This window comes from Oryzias melastigma, linkage group LG16 (assembly GCF_002922805.2).
Source record: "Oryzias melastigma strain HK-1 linkage group LG16, ASM292280v2, whole genome shotgun sequence".
In the NCBI taxonomy this organism is placed as follows: Eukaryota; Metazoa; Chordata; class Actinopteri; order Beloniformes; family Adrianichthyidae; genus Oryzias; species Oryzias melastigma.
Window position 1 is genome coordinate 760,833 of NC_050527.1, and position 22,082 is coordinate 782,914.

Below are 22,082 nucleotides of genomic sequence, written 5' to 3' on the forward strand. Positions count from 1 at the left end.
ACATCATAGCTGGAGAAAACGTCAACAACATTAAAAATCTATTTTGGAGCTCATAAAAAGCTACTAACGAAACTAAAACACATATATCAGGGATATCCAAAATAAGTTCTAAAATTATGATGGGATGACAACAGGACCTACAGCTTGACAGCAATTTAGAAGTAAAATTTGGGAATTTTCATATTTTTTCACAATATGAGAGAAAAAAAAGCTTTGTTTAAATGGTCCTTACAAAATATTACACCCCATCAGGTCTACAACTACAACTGAAGTTTCAGTGACCTTCAACTGTGGGGGATTTTGAATTTTCTAAAAAAAAAAAAAATCACCTTTAGTACAGCTACAAATTTAAACTCTTCCAAGACTTTCTGATCCATTGCCTTCCAACCCATTGATCATTATTGGGAATTACTTGGGGAAAAAAATAAAGTTTTTTTTTTTTTTTTTAAGTTTTACTTAAGTTTTTTAAGTATTTACATAATTTTCAATATGCTGAATTTTTCTGAATGTTATGGACCCTGGGTAAAATCTCACATGTCCCAGGAAGGGGTGGACCAAAGGCCAAGTCTCCAGTGTCATTATTGTATTTTTTAGGATTTTTTTTTTTCTCAAATTCCTAATTTTTCAGTATTGTAATTTAATTTAATTTAACAGGGTTAGCGTGACATGGTCACAAAAAAAGCATTTTTTTAGCTTGTGTAATTAATACATGAACTAAACAATATGACATCTAATATAAACCTATCAGGGATATGGGTGCGTTATACAACAATCTTTGTTGCCATGGAAATCCCCAAATTTTACTTTTGTTGATTCTTCTAAAAAAGAAAAAAAAACTTTCGTTATCTCCAGGTGACCAAAAAATAAAATGGTTGCTATGGCAATAAAACCAACTGTAAAAAGTTTTTTTTATTTTTTATATTTTATATAAATTTGTCACATGCAGCTCTGACCAGGGTGGCAAGGAGAAAAGAGGAGAGTGAGGAACATGTCGGTCCGCCAGTCAGGGCGAGTCAAAAGGGGCGGCATAGGTGGGTAGCCATATGGGCCTAGTCTTTTATGTTTCTTTATAAAAAAAAAAAGTCACAATTTTGTCTTTTTTTTTTATTTTTTGTCTATTTAAAACTGCTGCCACCCAAAAAGAACAAACAAAAGCTACTTTTTAGTTGTGACACTCATCTGACAGATAACACATTACCTAACTATACAAGATCAATCTAATCAAGTTTGGATTTAGCTTTAGATCAAACTCTTTTTAGATTGATGGAAAATAAGCAGTTTTTTTCCCTGAGAGACATAATGGAGGAGATCACGTCTTAAAACGTGGTTGTTGTTTCAGCTCATCCACCCTCCTGAGCTCAAGAACAAAATGCTTTTTTCCGTTCCCCGAAAGCCTGATTTAAGTGCTGAGGCTGCAGTCATGACCACCTGAGCACACATTTTCTCTGCACTCCTCAACCACCTGTTAGATGAGAACAGCAGGACGGCAGGGGCGCATGCTGACAGAATTTAGATTTATGGAGGAGCTTTCATGCGTGTGCTGAATATTCAGAAGACCAAAGTGTAAATACTGAGATAATTGGTGATTATTGTCACTTTCTGCACACAAGGTGATGATCCATTTGACAAAGCTGGGCGTCGTGAATATAAAACAGTCGGAGAGTGCAAATATGCTAACTTATTCAGACATTTTCCTCAGCATGGATGAAATCTGAATCCTTATTTAGAATGTAATGCAAACAATAAGCATTAGCAGCACAGGTTTGCAGAACAAGCAGCTGTTCAATCATCAAGATTGTTTAAAAATTAAAAAATATATAGAATAAAAGCTTGAACCATTTAAAATCCTACTTCAACTTTATATTTTTGCTAGTGGTTCTCTTTCAATTATTAATTGGAGCTTTTAGCCAAAATCTAAAAAAACATGTAATTTATTAAGAGATATTTTCTGCAGCTGCAGGAGTTCATTGGAAATTCACCTCTAGGTTGTGGGTCTGGTGCAGAAGTTGGCGCCACTAATTTCCCATTAACCCTTTGTTTACACTCTCTCCCGCTAGCTTATAGCACCTCACAAGCTCAAGGTAACATTAGCGTAGCAAAAAAAAAATCTCAATATTAGAGCTATCCAGCCATACAGTTTTGAGCCAGATGGCACAGAAATACTGGTACTCAGAGCTGCAGTTTTAATATTAAATTATTTTATATATGTCCTCCATCTTGAGGGAAATTCTACAAGATCATGTAGCATACCAGTACTGGTTGTCTTTTTGTGATGGTGATTTACGTTTGCTCAATTTTCTGAACACATCTGGCTAAGTTTTTATTTTATTTGTTTATTTGTTTTTTTTACACAAGAAGATTCAATTTAATCTTTTTTTGCATTCTAATAAAAACAAAGAACGTAACATGATCATCTCACCAAGATAAAAAAAAAAAAAGGTATTTATTAGACATTACTTTGTGCGATTGTGGGTTTTGGAGTGGAGCCAGAAATAATGTAGATTTTCTCTGTTTACTGTTGAAAGTGAGGCTGTGATTCCAGTTCAACCCAAATTGTTTCATTTACCCACCAATAATCCTATGAGTGCAAAATGACCACAGGGGATCATTAATGGGAAAACACTTGGAACGTCTATAACTTTCATTAGTATCAGCGTTTAAATACTCCTAACAAGACCCAAGAGCTTTAAAAAAACGAAAACAGAGACATTGACGATTATGCTAATCCACATTCAGTTTAACTATGAAAGGAAATTCTGGAATGTGGGGAAAACTGGGAATCGTAGGTCCAAATGCGTGATTGATCTGTTTTTATTCCATTTATATGAACATTTCTAGTGCTGGAACAATAACATCTATCTTTAAATTCTGATTTACTGTTTTGTAAGTCCTTTTTGTAGTTCAAAACAAAAAAATGGCAAAAAATGTAAAAGTCAGAATTGTTTTTATTTGGCCGGATAACTAAAAGCTCCAAAAATCAATCCAAAATATTGAAGCTCACACCAAATCTTTATCAACAGTGGGATATTGAATTGGAATTTAACATTAAAAAGGGGTAACAAGTATATATATTTTACTTGGCTTGTTTGTATTATTTAATTCAAGACTATCTCCAAAGCAGTTATCTCCTTATAAGCACTAATCATTAAGAAGGCACACATTTAATTAGGTCCCATTTTAATAAAACGTAAAGTAAATGCAGCTGTTCTGTGATGTATAATTTGATTTACAAATTATTTTGTTTTGTTTCTTAGTTTCGCATAATGACTACACATATTGTATTGTATTTCACACAATGCAGGACTTGTATTTACAGAGCAAACAGTTTACTAATTGGACCTCCTTTAAAATCTGTTCTCATGTCTGCAAATGTTTTAACTGTAGGTGTGGAAATGGCCGGTCCAGCAGTAAGTCAGTTTTACCTAATTAGAACACGAGTTCCCAACAACCTGAAAATCATTAATTAGAGAAGCAGCATTTGTGTATGTTGTGTTTACTAATGAACTCCTGCATTCATGGAAAATTACTAAATACATCTGCTGATAAAGTAAAAATAAAGTGGAGACAAGATTTTGAAAAAAATATTATTTGGGTAAAATATTTTAACATGTGTACATTTTGGCTCAGTTTGTAAAATAAGTTTTAACAATAATTACCTAAAAGTTCTTTATTGTCATTATCACATGTAATGAAACATGAAATAAAAAAAAAGGTTTTTCCTGGTCTTCATAGATTAAAACTATTTATGGGAAAATTTACAACTAAAAATAATAATCAATAAAAACATTAAAAAGTCCATTATTTTGTCACTAAAAACAGAAAATGTAATTAACTTGTTGCCAGATAAAAATGCATTTGTCATAAAAATGACCACATTGAATAAGTGCTAAAAGGATCTTCTCTATTATAACCTAAAGCATAATAAATATTTAAAACAAACACCGTTCTTCAATCTCCATTAGAAGAATGCTTTTCGGAACATCATTGAATCCTGGAAAAATTGACTGACAGCAAAGCTTGTCTTCAGTCCGGTCACATGTTCACGCCTGGCCCCGTCATCCCTCTCGGGTGATGCAGTCGCAACTTGACAGCTCTAACTACAGGTGTGAAAACACCCAGGATGCACTGAGGGCACATCTGATTTCCCTGACAGCACTCATAATCGCTGCACATTCAGCCAAATCTTTGGACAAGGCTAAACCAAACACTTTCAGTGTGGTATTGACGAGTCACCTTCTCAAAAAGCTTCCATGTTTAGTCAATGCTTTCGTGACACCGAGTCACTTTTGCATCCTAATGCATGTCCAATCCATGCCCTGAACGGTCTCTACGGGATTAAAAAAATCAAACATAGCAACACAATTTAGAAAGTTTTCTGAAGATGTTGCACATCCTTGCAGATATGTTTTAAACTTTTTCACGATAGATTGATGTATAAAATAGCTTTATGTGTTTTGATTTTGACTTTACCACCTGAGAGGTTGCCAGCGATGCTTAAATAATATATAATAATAATAATAATAAATGATCTTTAACACGATCATCCTAACTTTTCAACTGTTCAATCAATGTAATTCCAGCAGATTCTTGGACCAATCACGGCTTACTAAAGTCATCTGGTCCCAAAATGATGAAATAGGGCGGTATTGTCACGGACACATGGCGATTGAATTCATTTCGTTGGAACCAGAGGCAAGGCCTTTTCTATTGGTGATGTCACAGCCTTGTTTTGTTCATCTCCATTTATGTCAATGGGATGCACTAGTGACAGATCAGGAGGGGGCCATGTGACTGTCGTACATGGGACTGATTTCATGAATGGGACCAGAGAAACAGAGGTGGGAGGGGCCTTCCTCTGACTAGGAAAAGGAGTGTGAGCAAGGAGGCGGAGTGATAAGAGAGACACTGGCACACCCAGTCAGTAGCTCCATGATTAGCCCCATGTTTTTCTAGCATCCAGTTTTCTGATCCAACACACTTTGAATTAAGAATTACTCAGAAACGCAGTTTTAATAATACATTATTGTATGTAGGTCCTCTATTATAAGAAAATACTACATAAACATGTTAAAAACACAAAAAAGATGATTTTCATTGGAGATGGTCTTCAACTGTTGTGATTATCAATTTGTTGTGAATGTTTTTTTGTACCTCTGCTACACTGCTGAGCCCAGTGTCAGGCTCTGACGCTCGGACTTGCACGATGTAGAGGTTGTGACCGCTCTCGTAGTCCACGGTCCTGGTGAGGCTGAGCGCGCCGCTCTCCTGGTTGATGCTGAACAGATTCCCAGGATTCACCAGCAGCATGTAGGACAGGGTCTTCTTCTGGAAGGAGACCGCTTGAACCACGGCAACTCTGAATGAGAGAGACACCAAAAACAATTAAAATGTTTAATAGAAAAAAGTAAAGGAAGAAACAGCTGTAGCTCAGAACAGCAGAGTTCAGCTGACTCTGTTATTTTGGAAGAAGCTGCTCATTTTGGAGGAGTATTATGTAGAGAGATTACTGACAAGAATGAAGAAGATCGTCTAGCTTGATACTATGAATTCCTCTGACCATATAAAGGCCTGCACCTCCTCACTCCTCATATTTGGAGTACCACCGCACACAGTTTTGCTGCATAGTCCTGCTTTTTTCAGCAGTGAATTCCATCCAAAGAAGGCTTGATCTCATCTTAAAGAAAATGTTCCTCCTGCACCAGAAGGTTTTCTGCAGATCTCCAAACATATTTTTTTGTATTTCATAGATTGTTCCCTTTTTAAGGGAGGGCTATCAACCGTGTGCAAAGGCCAAAATATATAAACTTTAATTTCTCAACTCAGTACAACAGATCCTCATTGCAGTATGAATAAAGTCTTATTTTCATCCACAAACCAAACTGTTGAGTTTGTGGATGTGAAAAAGCCAGGACTCGCCTTCAGGCAATTACGCTGATGTTTTGCACAAAAACTGTTGAGCAGCTGCTGCAAAGCCAGAGGCACCAAAAAGAGTTTTGTTTTAGGTTTTAGGTCAAAGCGCAGGTCAAAACATGAATAATTGCATATAATCAAATCTCTGTTGTCCTGGTAAAGTTGCATCACAAGGGCTTTGAGAAAGTTCCACCTCGAGTAGCAGATACATCCAAAGGATGGAATCCGTGTTTTATTTTTCTCTTTTCTCTTCTCTTTTTAATTGAAACTGTAGTTTTAAATCTGTTGTTTTGAATGCCTTGAATCTTTAAAAAAAAAAACATTGTCTGCAGTAAGTGCATTATAGAAAAAGTATAAGTGACTAAAGTATTTTCCCTGTAATGTCACTCCAGCTTCCTCCTTTTACTGTATTTTCTTGTTAATGCACTCTGTTGCCCCTATTTCTGTTTTAAGTTGCTCACTTTGAACCGCTTTGGATTTCTTTATGCATGCAAAGTGTTCCATAAATAAACTTGGCTGATGCTGCCTGAAGTGTAAACATGACCACAGGTCAGAGGAAATCTGCTGCAAATTTCTATTTCCAAGCAGACTTTTAAAGGAAGCTGTGACATGGTGCCTGAGATCCCTCGCGCTGCCTTTAAAGTCTGCTGTCTCCATGGATTACTCTGAGCTCAGAGACCATGACAACCTGGTTAATCAATTTGATTAAAACACTCTCCCACGGACGCGCAAGGGAAGACACGTGCGAAGATATAAACACACGTTTGAGGTCCACAATGGAAGGAGAAGAGCACCAAAACCACTTTCAGAGATACACCCACTCGCTGCTCTCTGGGTGGTATGGATACTTGGATATTAATACAATGTGCTTTGCGCCAGCAGCCCTCAGGGACTCAAAGACGCACACACACACTCCCCTTCATGTTTATCCAGGCCTCACTTTTAATAAATATTTGAATTTGCCACACTTTCAAATTTTCTGCCTCAGGCCACACTCATGCATCTGGGTTCCTCTTCATCCATCTCATCCTTTGCCTTCTTAACCTCATCTCTCTATCCTCCTCTCCTCTTTTCCACCCTTCCCTCTGCCTCCATAGCATCCCCTCTTTCTCTTGTTTTTCTGTGCTCTACAGGGATCATCCTTTTATGCATCTCATGACTTTCATGAAAGGATCCAAATTCAAACTGACATATTCACACTAAGTTGCCACTAAAAAAAAGTCATATTTCCCTTTAATTCCAGATAAAATAGAAATGTTAAGTAAAATATGCAAATTCTTGAAAAAAAATTAAAGACTTGTTTTTATCTCCCGTTTGAAACACCAAAGTTAGTTTTGTCAAAACTTGATAGAAAGACAACAGCAGCATTAACGCAGCAGTCTCCAAAAACAAGATGGAGTTGTTAAACTCCCTGTCACCGTTTATTCAAATCAAGCAGATTTTTACAAAGCTGCGTTTGTGTTTACACAAAACAAACTGGCATCCATGAATCAGCTGAGTGACAGCCTTTGTTGAAACAAACCTGGTTCACCTTTGTGGCTTATTCAGTCTTTCTTTATCTCCGTTTTTACCTCTCATGACGGCCGAGACGCCGGACACGGGAGTTTGGCTTTGTGTATTGTAATTTGTACAACACCGGGAGAAAAAAAAGAGAGACTGTGGGTTAGTTAGTAAGTTAGTTAAGGCTGCAGTTAAACAATTTTTGCAAAAAAAATAAAATAAAAGTCTTTTAAATGTTTCATCATTCGAACACAGTGGAGTTACAAATAGACGTTGTGAAATGCTCATATTGATTCGATTTACACTTCGTGAAATTACTAATGTTCTGCACGCTTTTCCGTGGACTTTTTATTTGGGGTGGCCGCTTGAATGCCCGCCGACGTGGCCGGTGTGTGAGCAGCTTCCGACTCGTGTTTGAAGACACCCCACTACACTTAAATCTGCTGTGTGAAGAAATTTACGGTTCGTCGTCAAATATGAGAATCATTAAGGAAATGTGCTAACAAGAAGTACACTGTAGGCAGGATTCACCTCATCTCTATTTCATACAATGTGGAGAACATGTCCAACAAGAACGCCCATTTCTGACGTCATCACCCAGCCCTGTCACTGTCTTAAAGTCGAAGAACTAAGCAGGTAACACAATGAAAACATCCCAGATATATTTCAAAAGACTTACAGTGTTACCTCAGATAAACATAAAAAAATATCTGACGCCATCTGACTGCTCTGCAGTCTTTTTCGGTGGTTGATAATGAGGGCTTTTGTCACTTAATAAAAACAGTTGACCCACAATATAGTGTACCAGCACGTCCATATTTTACAGAAAAAAAAATATATATACCTGTGTTTTATGAACAAGTGCGCAAAGAGATTGAAGATGATAGTAAAAATGCACAACTTTCCACGTACAGCTAGACTTCCTGGGCAACAGAGAGTTATCTCTCTGTAAATGTGCATTATATGACGGCCCTCACACTGGAAAATTAAGAGTCAAATACTGCAGAATGTCAAGACTTAAGAGAACAGATTGATAAGGTTTATTATATTCATGTTTACAAGTATTGAGGTCTGACACACTTTTACATTTGATTAAACTGTACACAAGTTTTAACGTTTACAAGTGCCAAAAGCTGTGTATTTGAAAAAAATCTGATTTCGTTGTTATGTTGTTTCTCTTTGCAAAAGAGCCTAAAAGTTGTTTAACATGAAGCAATCATCATCCGATCAGCAACATCCTAAAGACGGTTAAAGTTCATTAAATCTGTCAGGGTCCAGTTTCTCCTTTTTAGTCTTGACTGTTCTTTTCAGTATTTTATTTTGCAGACCTCTGCTTTTAAATTGTGGGTTTAAGTTTTTATTTCTGTCCTTTTACTTGACATTTCAATTATTAATCACTCAGTCACACAATTTCTTGGTAGTTATGCGCTTCTGTTCTGTTCAGCCTGTTTCCTGTTAGATCCCAACAGCCTCATTTGCTGCTTGTTTCTCCTCACGTAAAATGTATTATTTGATCTTCTGTTATTACCTGCAACATAATCGTTTACTTGGTCATTATGGTAACATTGTACTCTCAGCTCTTTGTTTGTTTATCTCACGTTTCTAAATTTAGGTCAACTTTTATCTCATCTACCATCCATTCTGCTTTGGTAGCACCTTTTTTAATCCTGTATTTTCAGAACTTTTATTTATGTTTTCATATTATTGTCATTTCTGTTATCCAGTCCTTTTTATAATGAAATCTATTTTTCACATTTTATTTGACCAAAGTGATCTAAACAGTCGGGAGCAGCACACCGGTGTACAGGAACATCAGCTGCTTACATCCCCGCCTGAGAGTGATCCAGCACCAACATCTACAGTAAACTGTATTAGAAAGCTGTCAGACTTGGACTCACTGTTTGCCCACAGGAGTATTCTCCGGCACGCTCAGACTGTAGGAGGAATTTGTGAACTGTGGTGGTCGGTATCCGGCAAGGATGGCCACAGTAGCCGGGGGGCCTTTCTGGCCCTGTCCGTCCACCGCCTGAACCCGCAGCAGGTACTCTTTACTGGGAGTCAGGGGTCTCCCTGTGGTTCTGATGGCACCGGAACGACGGTCCACCTCGAAACACCCCTCAGCACCTACGCAGGAGGAGAAAACAGGAGAATAAAAGGCAAAGCACTAGTCCACAAACAATTTCTGCAAACTAACATCAAGATAACAGATAGTCTAATCGTTTCATCGTTAACTCTTGTAACAATGAATTCATGTTTTTAACTACTTCATGTCATGCTTAACCCCTTTAATTTGCAAAAAAAAAAAATTAAGTAAAGTTTTTGCTTTCATGTAAATTACGCAAATTTTGGACCCAAAGTGGTTTGATGAATGTTTGCATCAATGGGTGTCAAGATAGGATTACTATCTTGGTTTTAAAGTGAGTCTAAGCTGAAAAGAAGAAAAAAAATCTGTTGTTTTTACAGAAAAAACTTGGCAGCAGTGGTTGCCAGGATAAAAATGTCGAAAATACAGTAAAAATGTGAACTTTACACAACAATGTATAAATTTAACACAATAATCTTGTAAAAACTGCTACATATTAAAGACTGTGTAACATCAGGTTATTGTAATTACATCATTATTTCATGTAAAACTCATTTTTTTAACCTGTAATATCAGTCAAATCATCTTTAAAATTTAGCATTTTCTGTAAAATATGACTGCTACAATTACAGTATAGCCTATCATATTTTACAAAATATAACCGTAAGAAAAAAAAATGTAAATGACAGTTCGTTCATGAAAGTTAAGACATTAAATTATGTAATATTTATGGTCTGCCTGTAAAGTTGTTTACAGAATCACTGGCAACCACATCTGGCAGGTTTTTTCCCTAAAAACAACAGCATTTTTGTGTCTTGATGTCTTCAGTGTGCAGTCATGTCTTTAAACCACAGAGAAACCCAAAACAAACAAAAGCAGCTAAATTGGATCCTTCATTAATTTTACATGTTAAAAGTCATACAAACAATAACAAGGCAATGTTGCGGAAAAATTGCATCACATGAACAAACCAAATCATTAAGGAAAAACCACCTATTAACCTAAAAAAACATCTGAAAGGACACAGGAGGGATGGATGGTGCAAGCTTCATTCCAGGACCTAAAAGTTGATCTTTCTCTGATTTGCAGAGTTTTCAAAGGAAATGTATGTCACTCTTCACAAAAACAATAATAAAATAATAAAAAAAAAAAAATAAAATAATGCACAATTCAACTGTTAGTAGATAAATTATGTATTTTAATAATATGTTTATGTGTAAATAAGTATCAGTTTCAGTTTGTCCATTATCATAAAAAAGGGATGCAGTCCCAGCTGTCCAATTATGAAAAGCCAATTGAGGTAAATTGACGCTGGAGGGATGCAGTGGTCGTGTGTGTGTGTGTTTTTGTGTGCATGATAATGAGCTTGTTAACACTCCCGGAAGACTTAAAAAAACCAGACTCATTTACACCCACAATACCCCCCCAGGTTTAAAAGACAGAATAAGTCAGAAGAGGAGCAGAAAGATAAGGAGCAAAACAGAGGAAAGTGACGAGAGAGAAATACACCAAAGGAGAGAATGAAGGAAAAAAGACGAGACAAAAACAGGAGACGGAGTAAGATGTGAGTTGACAAAAGGATGACAGACAGGCGGGAATATAATAACGGATGATGGGTGGTGAAGGAATGAAATGAGAGTGGAAAGAGAGAGAAATAGATGAGACCAGACAAAGAGAGACGAACAGTGAAATGTAGATGAGAAAGACGAAGAGGAGAAGCCAGGAAGAAGACAGAAGAATCCCCAGCTGTTGACCAGAGGCCTCTGAACCAACAGCTGCTTCCAACCTGTCAATCATCCCCTCCTGCTCCGTCTATTTCTGGAGATCCTTTTCACAAACCACCCTGAATGATGGAGTCATTTTAAACTAACCACAGGTAGGAGTTCAGGGTTTAAAGCTTTTTTGATTTGGTTTTACAGCTTCAAACATTCAAAGATATTTATTTTACTCTGAGAGAAATACATGGACATTTAGCTTTTTTATGTCTATAGATTGAAGACAAGGAGGTAAGAGTAGGAGTTACATTTTCTTTTGCAAAAACAACAAAAACTTTAATGCATTAAGCGATTTATAATTGAAATTACATTTTCTAATGTTTCTAATATTGCAGTTAAAATCGCCCAAAGTCAGTTTTTGGATTTCCTGAGGAGTGAAGATTTTTATTAACCACGCCCACATTCCTAGTATGTTCATGTCATATTGTTTAGTTCAGGTTGAGCCAATGACTCATGTATTACATTTTCACAATATTCTGGTAAAAAAAAGGAAACGAAATGTCACTTTTGCAAACTTACCACTCTAACAATCTATTGAATGTTAAACATCTACAACTTCTAACTCCAATATTTTTTGCAAGTTGTTTCCTACTGATGCTTGATGAGTTTGGAGGCTGTAGATTAAAATTCCAGATTTGTAGCTGATACTCTACGTTATTTATTTATTTTTTTTTAATTGACGATGGGGAGTTTCTTCTAAATATCAAAGGTCAGCAAAACTTTAGTTGTTGATGTCGATATAACTGAAATTTTGTGAAAATTGCTCAATGATTTTTTTGTTCCCCCTATATTACGTGAAAATAAGAAAATTACCAAATTTCGCACTTTGCCACAAAAAGACCGCCAAGATGTAGGTCCTATTGCCATTCTATAATAATTTTAAAAATGTCCTTTGATTTTCCCCTTATACCTATGTTTTGATATTTTGGCCCCATACAATTTTTATGACAGTTTTTTTCCCACTGTGATGTCTTTTTTTATTGATTTATGTATTTAGTGTGGGTGTTATTCACTACGTCGAAAATTTATTTTTACTAGGTGCGTGCAAAGTTTTTGAATATGTGGCGGGCGTGAAATTTTTGCTCTAAGGTACATTTTAAAGAAGAACTGCAAAAACAAACTCAAACTATAATCTTTTTTTTAATAGTTAATGTTATTTCCAAAATAAAGATGCTTTTCTCTCAACTAAAACTTTAAGACAAACTTTTACCATGCAAAATCTATTTTAAACATTCCAAATGTCCATATTAAATATACATTTTATGCAATAACTCTTCTTTTCATTGGCTTCCTTATAAAACCAGTTTGTAATACTAATTACTGGATTAGTTCTTCATAAACATGGAGTCACATTACGCCAGAGGGAATAAGAAAATTACAAGTAAGTTCCTGAAATATCAATCCTGCTCCTTCCTCCTCTCCTTTTCTATAAAAGAAATAAAAAAATATACATAAAAATCCAAAGCCACTGGCTCCCATACGCCCACCAGCCAGCTCTCCCACTCATAGCCTCTCCAGAGACTTTCCTTCTGTTCCAGAATCTGGGAGCCTTCTTTGCCCTGGGGAGCGATTACCAGTGCTGCTTATGTGCGCTTTTCTCTCCATCTCCCACCTAATTGACATTCAACAAGTAAAATTTTATTTATAAATTGCTCTATGGAGCAAAACAGGTTTGTCACAGAGTGTCAAGCAGAGCAGCAACGGACCTAATTAAAGATACAGGCAGGAGATAAAAGCAGAAGCAAACATGTGGCAGGTTTCAGGGAAAAAAACTGACTGGGAAAAGAGGAAGTTTGACAGCGTTAGGTAAGAAAAAGAAGTCAAGCTGCGCAAACAGATTGATGTGAATTTAAATGTTGAAAGACCTTTTCATGTTTCTTGAACTCGTTATGATTGAAAGCTCTTTAGAGAATCTTCTCGCTTCCTTCTTAAAAGCTTTGAGGATGTGCTCCAGACAGCCTTTGTAAAGTTTACGGCGCAAAGCATGTGGAATCAGTCCTATTATTTTGCTTAAAGAAACTCATTAATGCTAGATAAAAAAGTTCCAATTAAAATCCTACCATCCAGAAGGAGAAACTGAGCTTGGGCTGGCGTCCCTTCCCGTTGCCGTGCCGACAGCCGGTAAACTACAAAGCCAGGGGTGGCATCTGGACTGACGGTGGCTAAGTACGGTGAAGGAAACATCACCCACTGAAGGTCAGCATGGGTGGACATGCTTAGAGTCAACCTGCACAGGTACCACTCGTCCCCTGAGGAAACAAAAAAGAAACAAGAGATAATTATTAGTAAATGGTGCGTACAGTTTTTTCATTCAAATTAAACTTTATTTATATAGCACTTATCCTGCTTTAAAAAAAAAAAAAAACATCTTTACATAATAGAACAATTAATAGTAAAAATAAATACTGCCAAATAAAATCGTTAATTTCCCACTAACAACCATTGGAGGGCACTGTAGGTGTGTGTTTCACTATTTGCTACTGACAGCAATACAGAAGAAGAAGCGCTGTCTAAATCAAACATGGAGGAGATTGTGATTGTTCTCCTCCCTAGCTTTATAAATTCTTGTTTGCAACGAAACATCATTAAGTTTTTTTCTTCCCTTTTACTAATGCTGGAAAATAAGCCATGAAACTGGGTTAGAGAGAGACGGAAGTACCGCTGAAAGCGCCGTCACTCAGAGGCAGTTCCTTCAGCAGAAGGTAAACCTTATACCTCACCCTAAAAAAAAAGTACAACTCTTCAAATTAAATGAACCTGATCTCTCAGCATAATCCCTGCCTTCCGTTCACTGAGAATCAGATATACAGTCAATACTTCTAGATAGTGATGAGACTAAAAACTTCTCTGCCACAATCAGCAGGAGAGTCAATCTTATGAACACATTTTTGAACAAGCATTCAACATCAAATATGATGTGTCAAAAGAGACAGCGAACACAAATACGACTCACAAATCGCCTTCAGTGTGAACCATTGACTGTATGTAGAGAACTGGACAGAGCAAGGGTGATGTCACCCACAGAAAACACCTTACTTCCGGTTCCAACCAAATGAAATCAATTATGTCGTCACTTTTCCATGATATGTAGGTCGCCATGTTGGAACCAAACTTCCTCAGTGGGCTGTGATTGGTCCATGTATGTCTTAGTTTATGTTTCTATGGCAACCACATACTCCAATCAGTAGTGACCATGTTAGAAGGCCACACTCCTTCCATCTGCCACTCAAGTGTTTGAGGTGGGGGCAAACGAGCACCACGTACTTTTAAAACGTCTGACTGGTCAGTTTAGAAGTTGAATAAATTGCTATAAATATATATATATATATATATATATATATATATATATATATCAAAAAAATGTTAAAAATAAATAGCAGAGGAAGAGTGGTTATTTGGCCAGAAAGAATGACTGTTCATTTCTCAATAGAAGTCTATGAGATTTTGTTTTTTTGGAGACCAGCGTGTACTTCCTCTTTTCGAACACGAGGGGTGAAGGGTCACTTAGTCCTGTTCTCTATATACAGTCAATGGTGTGAATGAAGCATTACATGGATTTGTTCAGAAGTGTTGCCCTTTTCTCCAAATAGCGCAACTTATACTCCAGAAAATACAGTGTACTTATATAGCGCTTTACCACCTTCTGAGAATACCCACAGTATGAGAGGGTGATAATATATGTTAGGGTGTAGTAGTTTGTGAGAGAAAGTATGAATTATATCTCAAACGGCCTCTAATACCAAAGCGCTTTACAGTCACAGTCCCATTCACTCACTCACACACACATTGATGGCGGCTTAAATAAGACATTACTGTGTTCACAGACAAATTTAAAGTCTTTGTTTGTGTTCATGACAAATTTAAGTTTATCCCCTCTCAATTGTTTGGAGGTCTATTATCATTTTCATTTTTAAAATATGTTTCATAAGACAAATAGAGGCACATCCCTTAGGATCATAAAGGGAGTCAAGTTATTATTAAATCTAAACTTAAATTTAAGATTCTTAGCATGACAGATAATTACCAATTCACATTTTTTTTATATTAGAAACCATATTTCTAATATCACTTGCTTGTCCTAAATAGTTTTGCACATTATTCCTTAAATTTTGCAATAATTAAATTGCATCACGCTCTCTCAGAATTAATTATTGCTGCACAATGAAATGAGGATGTTATTAAAAGCTGTCCTAGTTTCGGGTTTCTCACCTAAACCCATGGCTACTGCTAATAGGCTATCATCAAGCTAAAATTACCATCAAATTATTTTTGTCCTGTGGCTGGATGTATAGCGAAGCAATAAATAGCTGCTGTTTTATTAATGGTCCAAGAAAAAAAGGGCTAACAATCTTACATGAATTCAAATAAGCAGCTTATTAAGAGATTTTATTTGATGCACTCAAGTGAGATAAGTGATTCGAGTATCGTTGCCAAATATGATGCAATGTTTGTCTTGAAGTGCAGGTCAGGGACACATTTTACATTTAGAGGAGCAACAGTTTGAAGTTATTAGAGTCGGTTGAACAAAGAAAGGTGATGTTTTGTTTCTAACAAATGTTCCGTCACTTTGTTTTATCTCTAAGTTCATTGTATGTGAGGCTGCACAGCTAAATAGTTGCCAAAAAAAAGAAGCTGACAAACTTAGTATCTTGTCACTAAACTCTTGTAAAATAAACAGATTGACCCTTTCATGCCTGAATTTATTTCCAAGTATTAAAAAAAAAATTCTTCAGTGTTTTTTTTTTTTTTTACTTTTTCTTTTGTTAAAGGTGATTCTAAATTAAGTGGAGTCCTGGATTAAATAGAAGAGCTTGAATTAGTGAAGGATGAAGCAGTTAAATTAGTTCCAAATAAGCCAGTATAAAAATAAACAACTCTTGAATTTGAATTAAAGTTTTTTACAATGCTCACTCGTCTTTATCTTCATTGTATATAAAAAAAGCAGGAAAAAATAAGCTTAATCTCGTTAGCTTTGCTGCAAAGTGGCACCTTGAATTCAACCATCAGCTTTTCCACCAATCAGAGATGCAGCTGACTCTGCACTATCATTTCTTTTATGTCTATTTTGCATTAAAGTTGCATTTTTTATCAAGGTTTTGGATCAATGCCATTAGAAAAGTCTTTCTTTTGCAAAAGTTTTTGAAATTATGGCTTTAATTTTAAGGGGTGCTTAGGTTAAACATCCCTAAACAGGCATAAAATCTCCCCTGGTCTTCTTTATCCCCAAAAAGAATTTATCATTCTTCGGTATTTAAAGTCTATGCTGCAAACTCTGCAAACGCCAATTTTGCGCTCACTATTTCCGCCGCTGTTTCTGTGCTGTAAACGGCTGCTATTGTTAGGTTTACTCTGACAGATCAAAGCTTGTTATCCAAGTTAGCTCCACTTGTTAAGACAGCGGTGCAAAAGAGAAGCGGCGTTCAGCCAAAGGGGACAAGGTGGCATCTCTCTACAACACCTGTCATGTTTTCTCAGTTTTCATCTTGCTGCATGAGAAGAGTGAAGGAGTGACACAACGGAGGAGAGGAAAGGCAGCAGTTCTTGCAAAAAAAACACAACAGAACTTTGAGAGGAACGAGGAAACTCGAAAACACAGCAGGCGCTCCCATTTGCCCAGTCAAAAATACACACCCTCGTTTTTCTTATTTATGATTTCAGTGGCTGTCTTTTGGTTGTTTTTCATGTTGTCTGTGTCTGAGGAGGGATTTGTTCGGTTCGGAGGTGCTTCAGCTTCTCGCTGTTGTTTTGGCACCTGTGTCGGCTCACAGCGTGCGGGAGACATCAGCCCTAACAAGAAGGGGAACTTCAATTCCGAAAGACCAAAAATAAAGAGAGGGATGAAGTGGTGACAGGGAAGGAGGAGGAGGGGGAGAGTGCTGATAAGACAGGAGCATCTACCTCTGTTCCAGTCTTTTTATATCAACTCTGAGCAGAGGAGGGATGGAGGGTAAAAAGGAGGGATGGAGGGTAAAAAGGAGGGATGGAGGGTAAAAAGGAGGGATGGAGGGAAACAGATCGCCCCTTGTCAATATAGACCAGCAAATAAAAGTTCAAAAGGAAACAAAAAAAAGAAGGAGGTATTAAATATTCGAAAGAGTAAAAATTGGATTAAAAGAGGAGTGGAGAAACAAAAAGATATGGTTGTCCAAAAAACAAATAAAGAGCTATTAACACAAAAAAAGAAAAAAAATGTTTCGTTAAATTGTAGTAAAAAGAAAAATCTGATCAGCAAAACTCACAAAATGACTTCAATAACTACTACTACTGTTCAATAATTGATTTTTTAGCTGTATATTAATTATGACCTATAATCAATTAATCTAATTGATCATTTTTATTATCCAACCTAAAAAGTGCTGTGAAAAGCTAGTTAGTTATTTTCATTTAGATCCGTAATAATGTGGTGCACTACAAGATCAAAACACAACTAAGAAGTGTATATTTTTATCATAACAGACTTTCATTCCTTACTTTTACACCCCCAAGGGCTAGTTTTCTTTTATCTCAAACTATTAAGAAAAGAATCCTAAAACATCAGATTTGGGGATCATATCAGGATCAGCTTAAAGCGAATGAAACAACAAGATTGTGAATTTGAAAAAAATAGATGAAAAATTTTAAAGCAGTTTTAAACTCAAAATAGCATATTGAAATCTTAAATGAATTATTGAAAATGTGAAAAATAAGCATTTAAAAAAATAATATTCAAAACTTAAAGGAAATATTGACATGTTAAAAAAAGGCAAATTTGAAACTTGGAATAAAAAAAGCTAAAACTGTTACCATTAAAAACTGTTAAAAAGTTGCATGTTTAAACTTGGTTTCAATTTTTTTTTTCCTATTTTTCATATTTTTAATCTTGTTTTCATCCACTTTAAGCTGATCCTGATTTGACCCCATACAGTGCTCTAATTCAACACATCTAGAGAAACACTTTTCTAAACAATGCAAAAATTATTGACCACAAACTTCTTAATAAAACCATATTACATATGTTGATAAGACAGTAGAAATTAATTTAGTTTCCTTTAACCTGTCTAGTGAATTTAACTCATTTTGAAGACCTAAAAGCAGCTGAAGAGAAAGAGAGAAGAGAATATAAGAGGGAGGAGATGAGACACGGAGAATTAAACTTTTTTTTGTTGTTTAAAACAAACTTTTGCTTCATCATCTGAACAAAAACAAAAATATTTAAACCTAAAAAATATATAACAAGAAAAAAGTACTTATTGTTAATCTAATATTTATTTTATAAGTTTAAGCCTGATAATGTCCTCCCATCATGAATCAGTCCCGTCTCCTCCTCTTGTCATCAGAGGGATCCATCACCTAAATACTAGCACTTCTTAGGTCTCCAAACTACATTACCCATCAGCCCCTGCTGTCAGTCCCAGAAGCTCCACAGCCCTTTTTCATCTGCTGTCACTCCCAGCAGTATTTAGTCAGAGCACTGAGCTCTGCTCGGTGTGAAGTCTTGTTTGTGTCACTGCCTGCATCACTGAGTGGTCTCATCCTGACCTGGTCTTGTTTGCCGCCTGCCCTGACCCTCGCCTGGACCCTGATCACTCTGGTTGCTCTCTGATGGCCTCATGCCTTGTGTTTTATAAACTTTTAGCTGTGCTTCTCTCCTCTACTCTCCTGTCTGTGCCAAAAAAACCTGCTGCACTTGGATCCACCGTCTGCCTGTTTGACACATTCAAGGTGTCCATCATCAGACATTAATGGACTTTGCAGAAGCAACCGCCCAACGTGATCCCACCTTTAATTTCTCTTTTATTATAAGAATTATAATAAAATTAGATTAACACAATTAAAAAAACAGATTAATTTGTCTACAATTGATAATTGGGATTAACACAATAACTTGACACTCCTATGTTAAACTACTGTATATTCATTTTTAAATTAAGTATATGCGGTAAAAAGCAACCAAAAAGCTAAAAAAAATTGAAGTGACAACGGAGAAGAAGTCTTCCAACTCAATGTTCTTGTGTCTTCTTCTGCATCACTGGCCTTCAGTCGTCAGTGAAGCCATAGAATCCAGAATAATCACGTCTATTTCTGTCTCTGGCTCCGCACAGGCTACTCTGGGCTGTGGCCCGTACACAAAAGTGAAATGAAATCTGTCCCATTATGATGATAAACATCAACACATTTGCATGCAACGCCAGAGGTCGGCGCTACGTGTCAGTCAGGGCACAAAAAGTCTACCTCTCTGTGTGGAAACTCACTTCCAGGAGGGTGTGGGAGGTAGAGACGGCTGTCAGCTGGACAAAACGCCTCCTTCATAGCTCCGGGCAGAGAAAAGGTCACCGACACTAAAATAATGACTTTTGAAGACTTTTCACAGCAGCAGCCTGTAGGACCCCTGTAGTACAACATGTTGCTGTTTCATGATGAATCTGTGCAATATGGCTTTCATATGGATCACAAGGCAGACGTTTTCCTGCTTTTTTTTATTCAGAGGAAAAAAACTAAAAGCAGCTGAAGGAGATGGAGGAGAAAGCTGACTTATCAACACCATCAGAACAAAAAAAAATCTGTTTTCATTACACTTTTTAATATTAAGGATGTCCCGATCCACCACAAGATTAAAAATCAACCCAATCATGTAGTTTCAGACTTGATCGGTCTGATGTTGCCTCCTGATCAAAGACCAGATATTCATTTTATTCTCATTATAATGATCAACGCAATAAATTTCAAGGTCATTATTACAGATAAACACTCTAGAAATCTGCATGTCCCGACATTTAATTACTATTTGATGCAGCAAAATATATTCTGAGCAGAAAGTTCAGCAAGAGAGTCACATATTTTAACTTCTGGGATCAATAACTCTTTTAATAAAAGTTTCAAGCTGTCAGCAAGTGTCTCTTTTGTTTTGTAGGAAAGTCAAAGTAAGGCTGCAGATTTTTAGAAAAACTTGCACTATTAGTGATCAATATTGCAATGATGATATGACTTGCGATGCGCGACCATGTAGCAAAAAAGTAATACATCATTTCCTTTATACTGCATCATTTTTATTTAAATAAATTCAACCGAACTTTAAATAACTCCAAATAACCAACATTTACATAGCAGGTGAGTATCTAACATAAAAGAGGTCCAGCCAATAGGTCAAGTGCAAAAAGGGCTCCATTTAATTAGTTAAAGTTTTTGTTTTGATAGTTTAAAAACAGTCTTATGGCAGCTTTAACTGCACTAAATACCTATTTCAATACATGTATTACAAAGGCTGACATTGTGTTGATGATAAATTTGTGATGTAATATGCAGGTCTAATTCAATTTTTTTTAAAATTACAGGTTTTTGCTTCTTTTTAATGAAGATAGCTCTCTCCATGCTGCCAAGCGAGAGAGTGAGATGACCACCAAGGGACCGTCAACAAAGTGCAACGTTGGGGAGAAAGTAATTAAACAATCATCCAAAATGTCTCAAAACCAACCAAAACTAATAAATGATTACATTGATATGAGATAGCCATGAATACTCTTCATCATATTTATGCTACGACAGACATTTTTGAGTTTTAGGAATTTTTAATGTAAATGTGAATCACACATAATCAAAAATGTTCAATAGCTCTCAAGATACCAAAGCTACTTTTTCACATAACTAATTATCGCCTATTTTTATTTGTTATTATTTTACTCTATTTTCTACTTGATAGCTGCACTATTTTTTCTTGATTTTTTTAAACCACTTCACAGAGGTGCTCTTTTTAAAGGGGCCTATGCCATGCAAAAAAAAAACTTTTTAAACTTTTAAGTTTATTATAATGTTCATTCCTAACTATAAAGAACCCTAAAGCTGTATTACTTTTGAGTCGTCTTACTTCCAGGTAGGAGAACAGTTCACAAAAATAACTCCTATGTCATAAATAATTTGTTCTTTAGTGTGCCAGAGGTAAAAAAATGATCATAAATATTGACATAGTTTACACTTAAAGACTTAAGTGACTTAAGACTTTTTTAATCTGTTACAAAATAATGGGATTGGGAATTTGTATCAGTAGATTCTCAAAATCTTTGAATGAAATTGGGCTAAATAAAAACCTGACATTTCTAGTTTCTATCACACATGCAATCTCACCTAAAGTCCAGTCAACACAACGAAAATTCCCCCTGTTAAACTATAACCACCTATAAAACCATTTCAGATATTTTACATCACTTGTGAAAAGACAGTCAAGTTATGAATTAAATAGAAGCCGTTCCTTATGTTCATGCATGTGCAGATTATTTCTGAAAACTATTTACCTTCTGTTGAAATGTGCTGCAACACACTGATCCAGTGAAACAACAGGCTCCAGCGCTCCCTCCTTTCTTCAACTCAGATATAATAACACAGGAAATGCAGCTCACAGTGTGAGCAGAGCGCTGACCCCTGACGCGGGCTTCTGAGCTTGATCCACAGCTCGATAAACATATTTATTCATGCATGTAAAAATACAGAAAACTCTGTGCAAGAGCCTGCCTGGAGCGATGAAGAGGAGTGGAAGGAGGATGTTAACCTGAGTGATGAGGAGTCATTTCCATACTGGACTGAGGTGTTTGACTTCACAAGTGCAGCATCATTTTTTTCTGCATTTTCTGCCCGTCTCCCACTATGAAATGAAGAATAATTTGAATCTTTGTTATTTGTTGTATTTGATTAATTAACTTTATAATGTTTCTTTTTTTTCTCTACTAAAGTGAGCCCGCACTAACTATCAAGGCAAGTTAATCTCTTTCCCAGCTTCTCTGGACTGTCTAACACACCAGAAAATGTCTGAAAATGAGATTCAATTTGCTCTCCTCATCTTTTTA

The 22,082-nt window shown here is 36.3% G+C and overlaps 1 protein-coding gene across 1 annotated transcript in view; it reads right to left on the reverse strand.

Moving 5' to 3' along the window:
- Window positions 1-22,082, reverse strand: part of si:dkey-22o22.2 (neural-cadherin) — a 148,052-nt gene that overhangs the window by 61,157 nt on the left and 64,813 nt on the right. The window contains exons 2-4 of the mRNA XM_024267063.2: window positions 13,329-13,517; window positions 9,309-9,534; window positions 5,152-5,356 (exon numbers count right to left, since the gene is read on the reverse strand). Of these exons, the coding sequence (XP_024122831.1) occupies window positions 5,152-5,356; window positions 9,309-9,534; window positions 13,329-13,517 (620 nt within the window). The remainder of the gene's footprint in view (window positions 1-5,151; window positions 5,357-9,308; window positions 9,535-13,328; window positions 13,518-22,082) is intronic.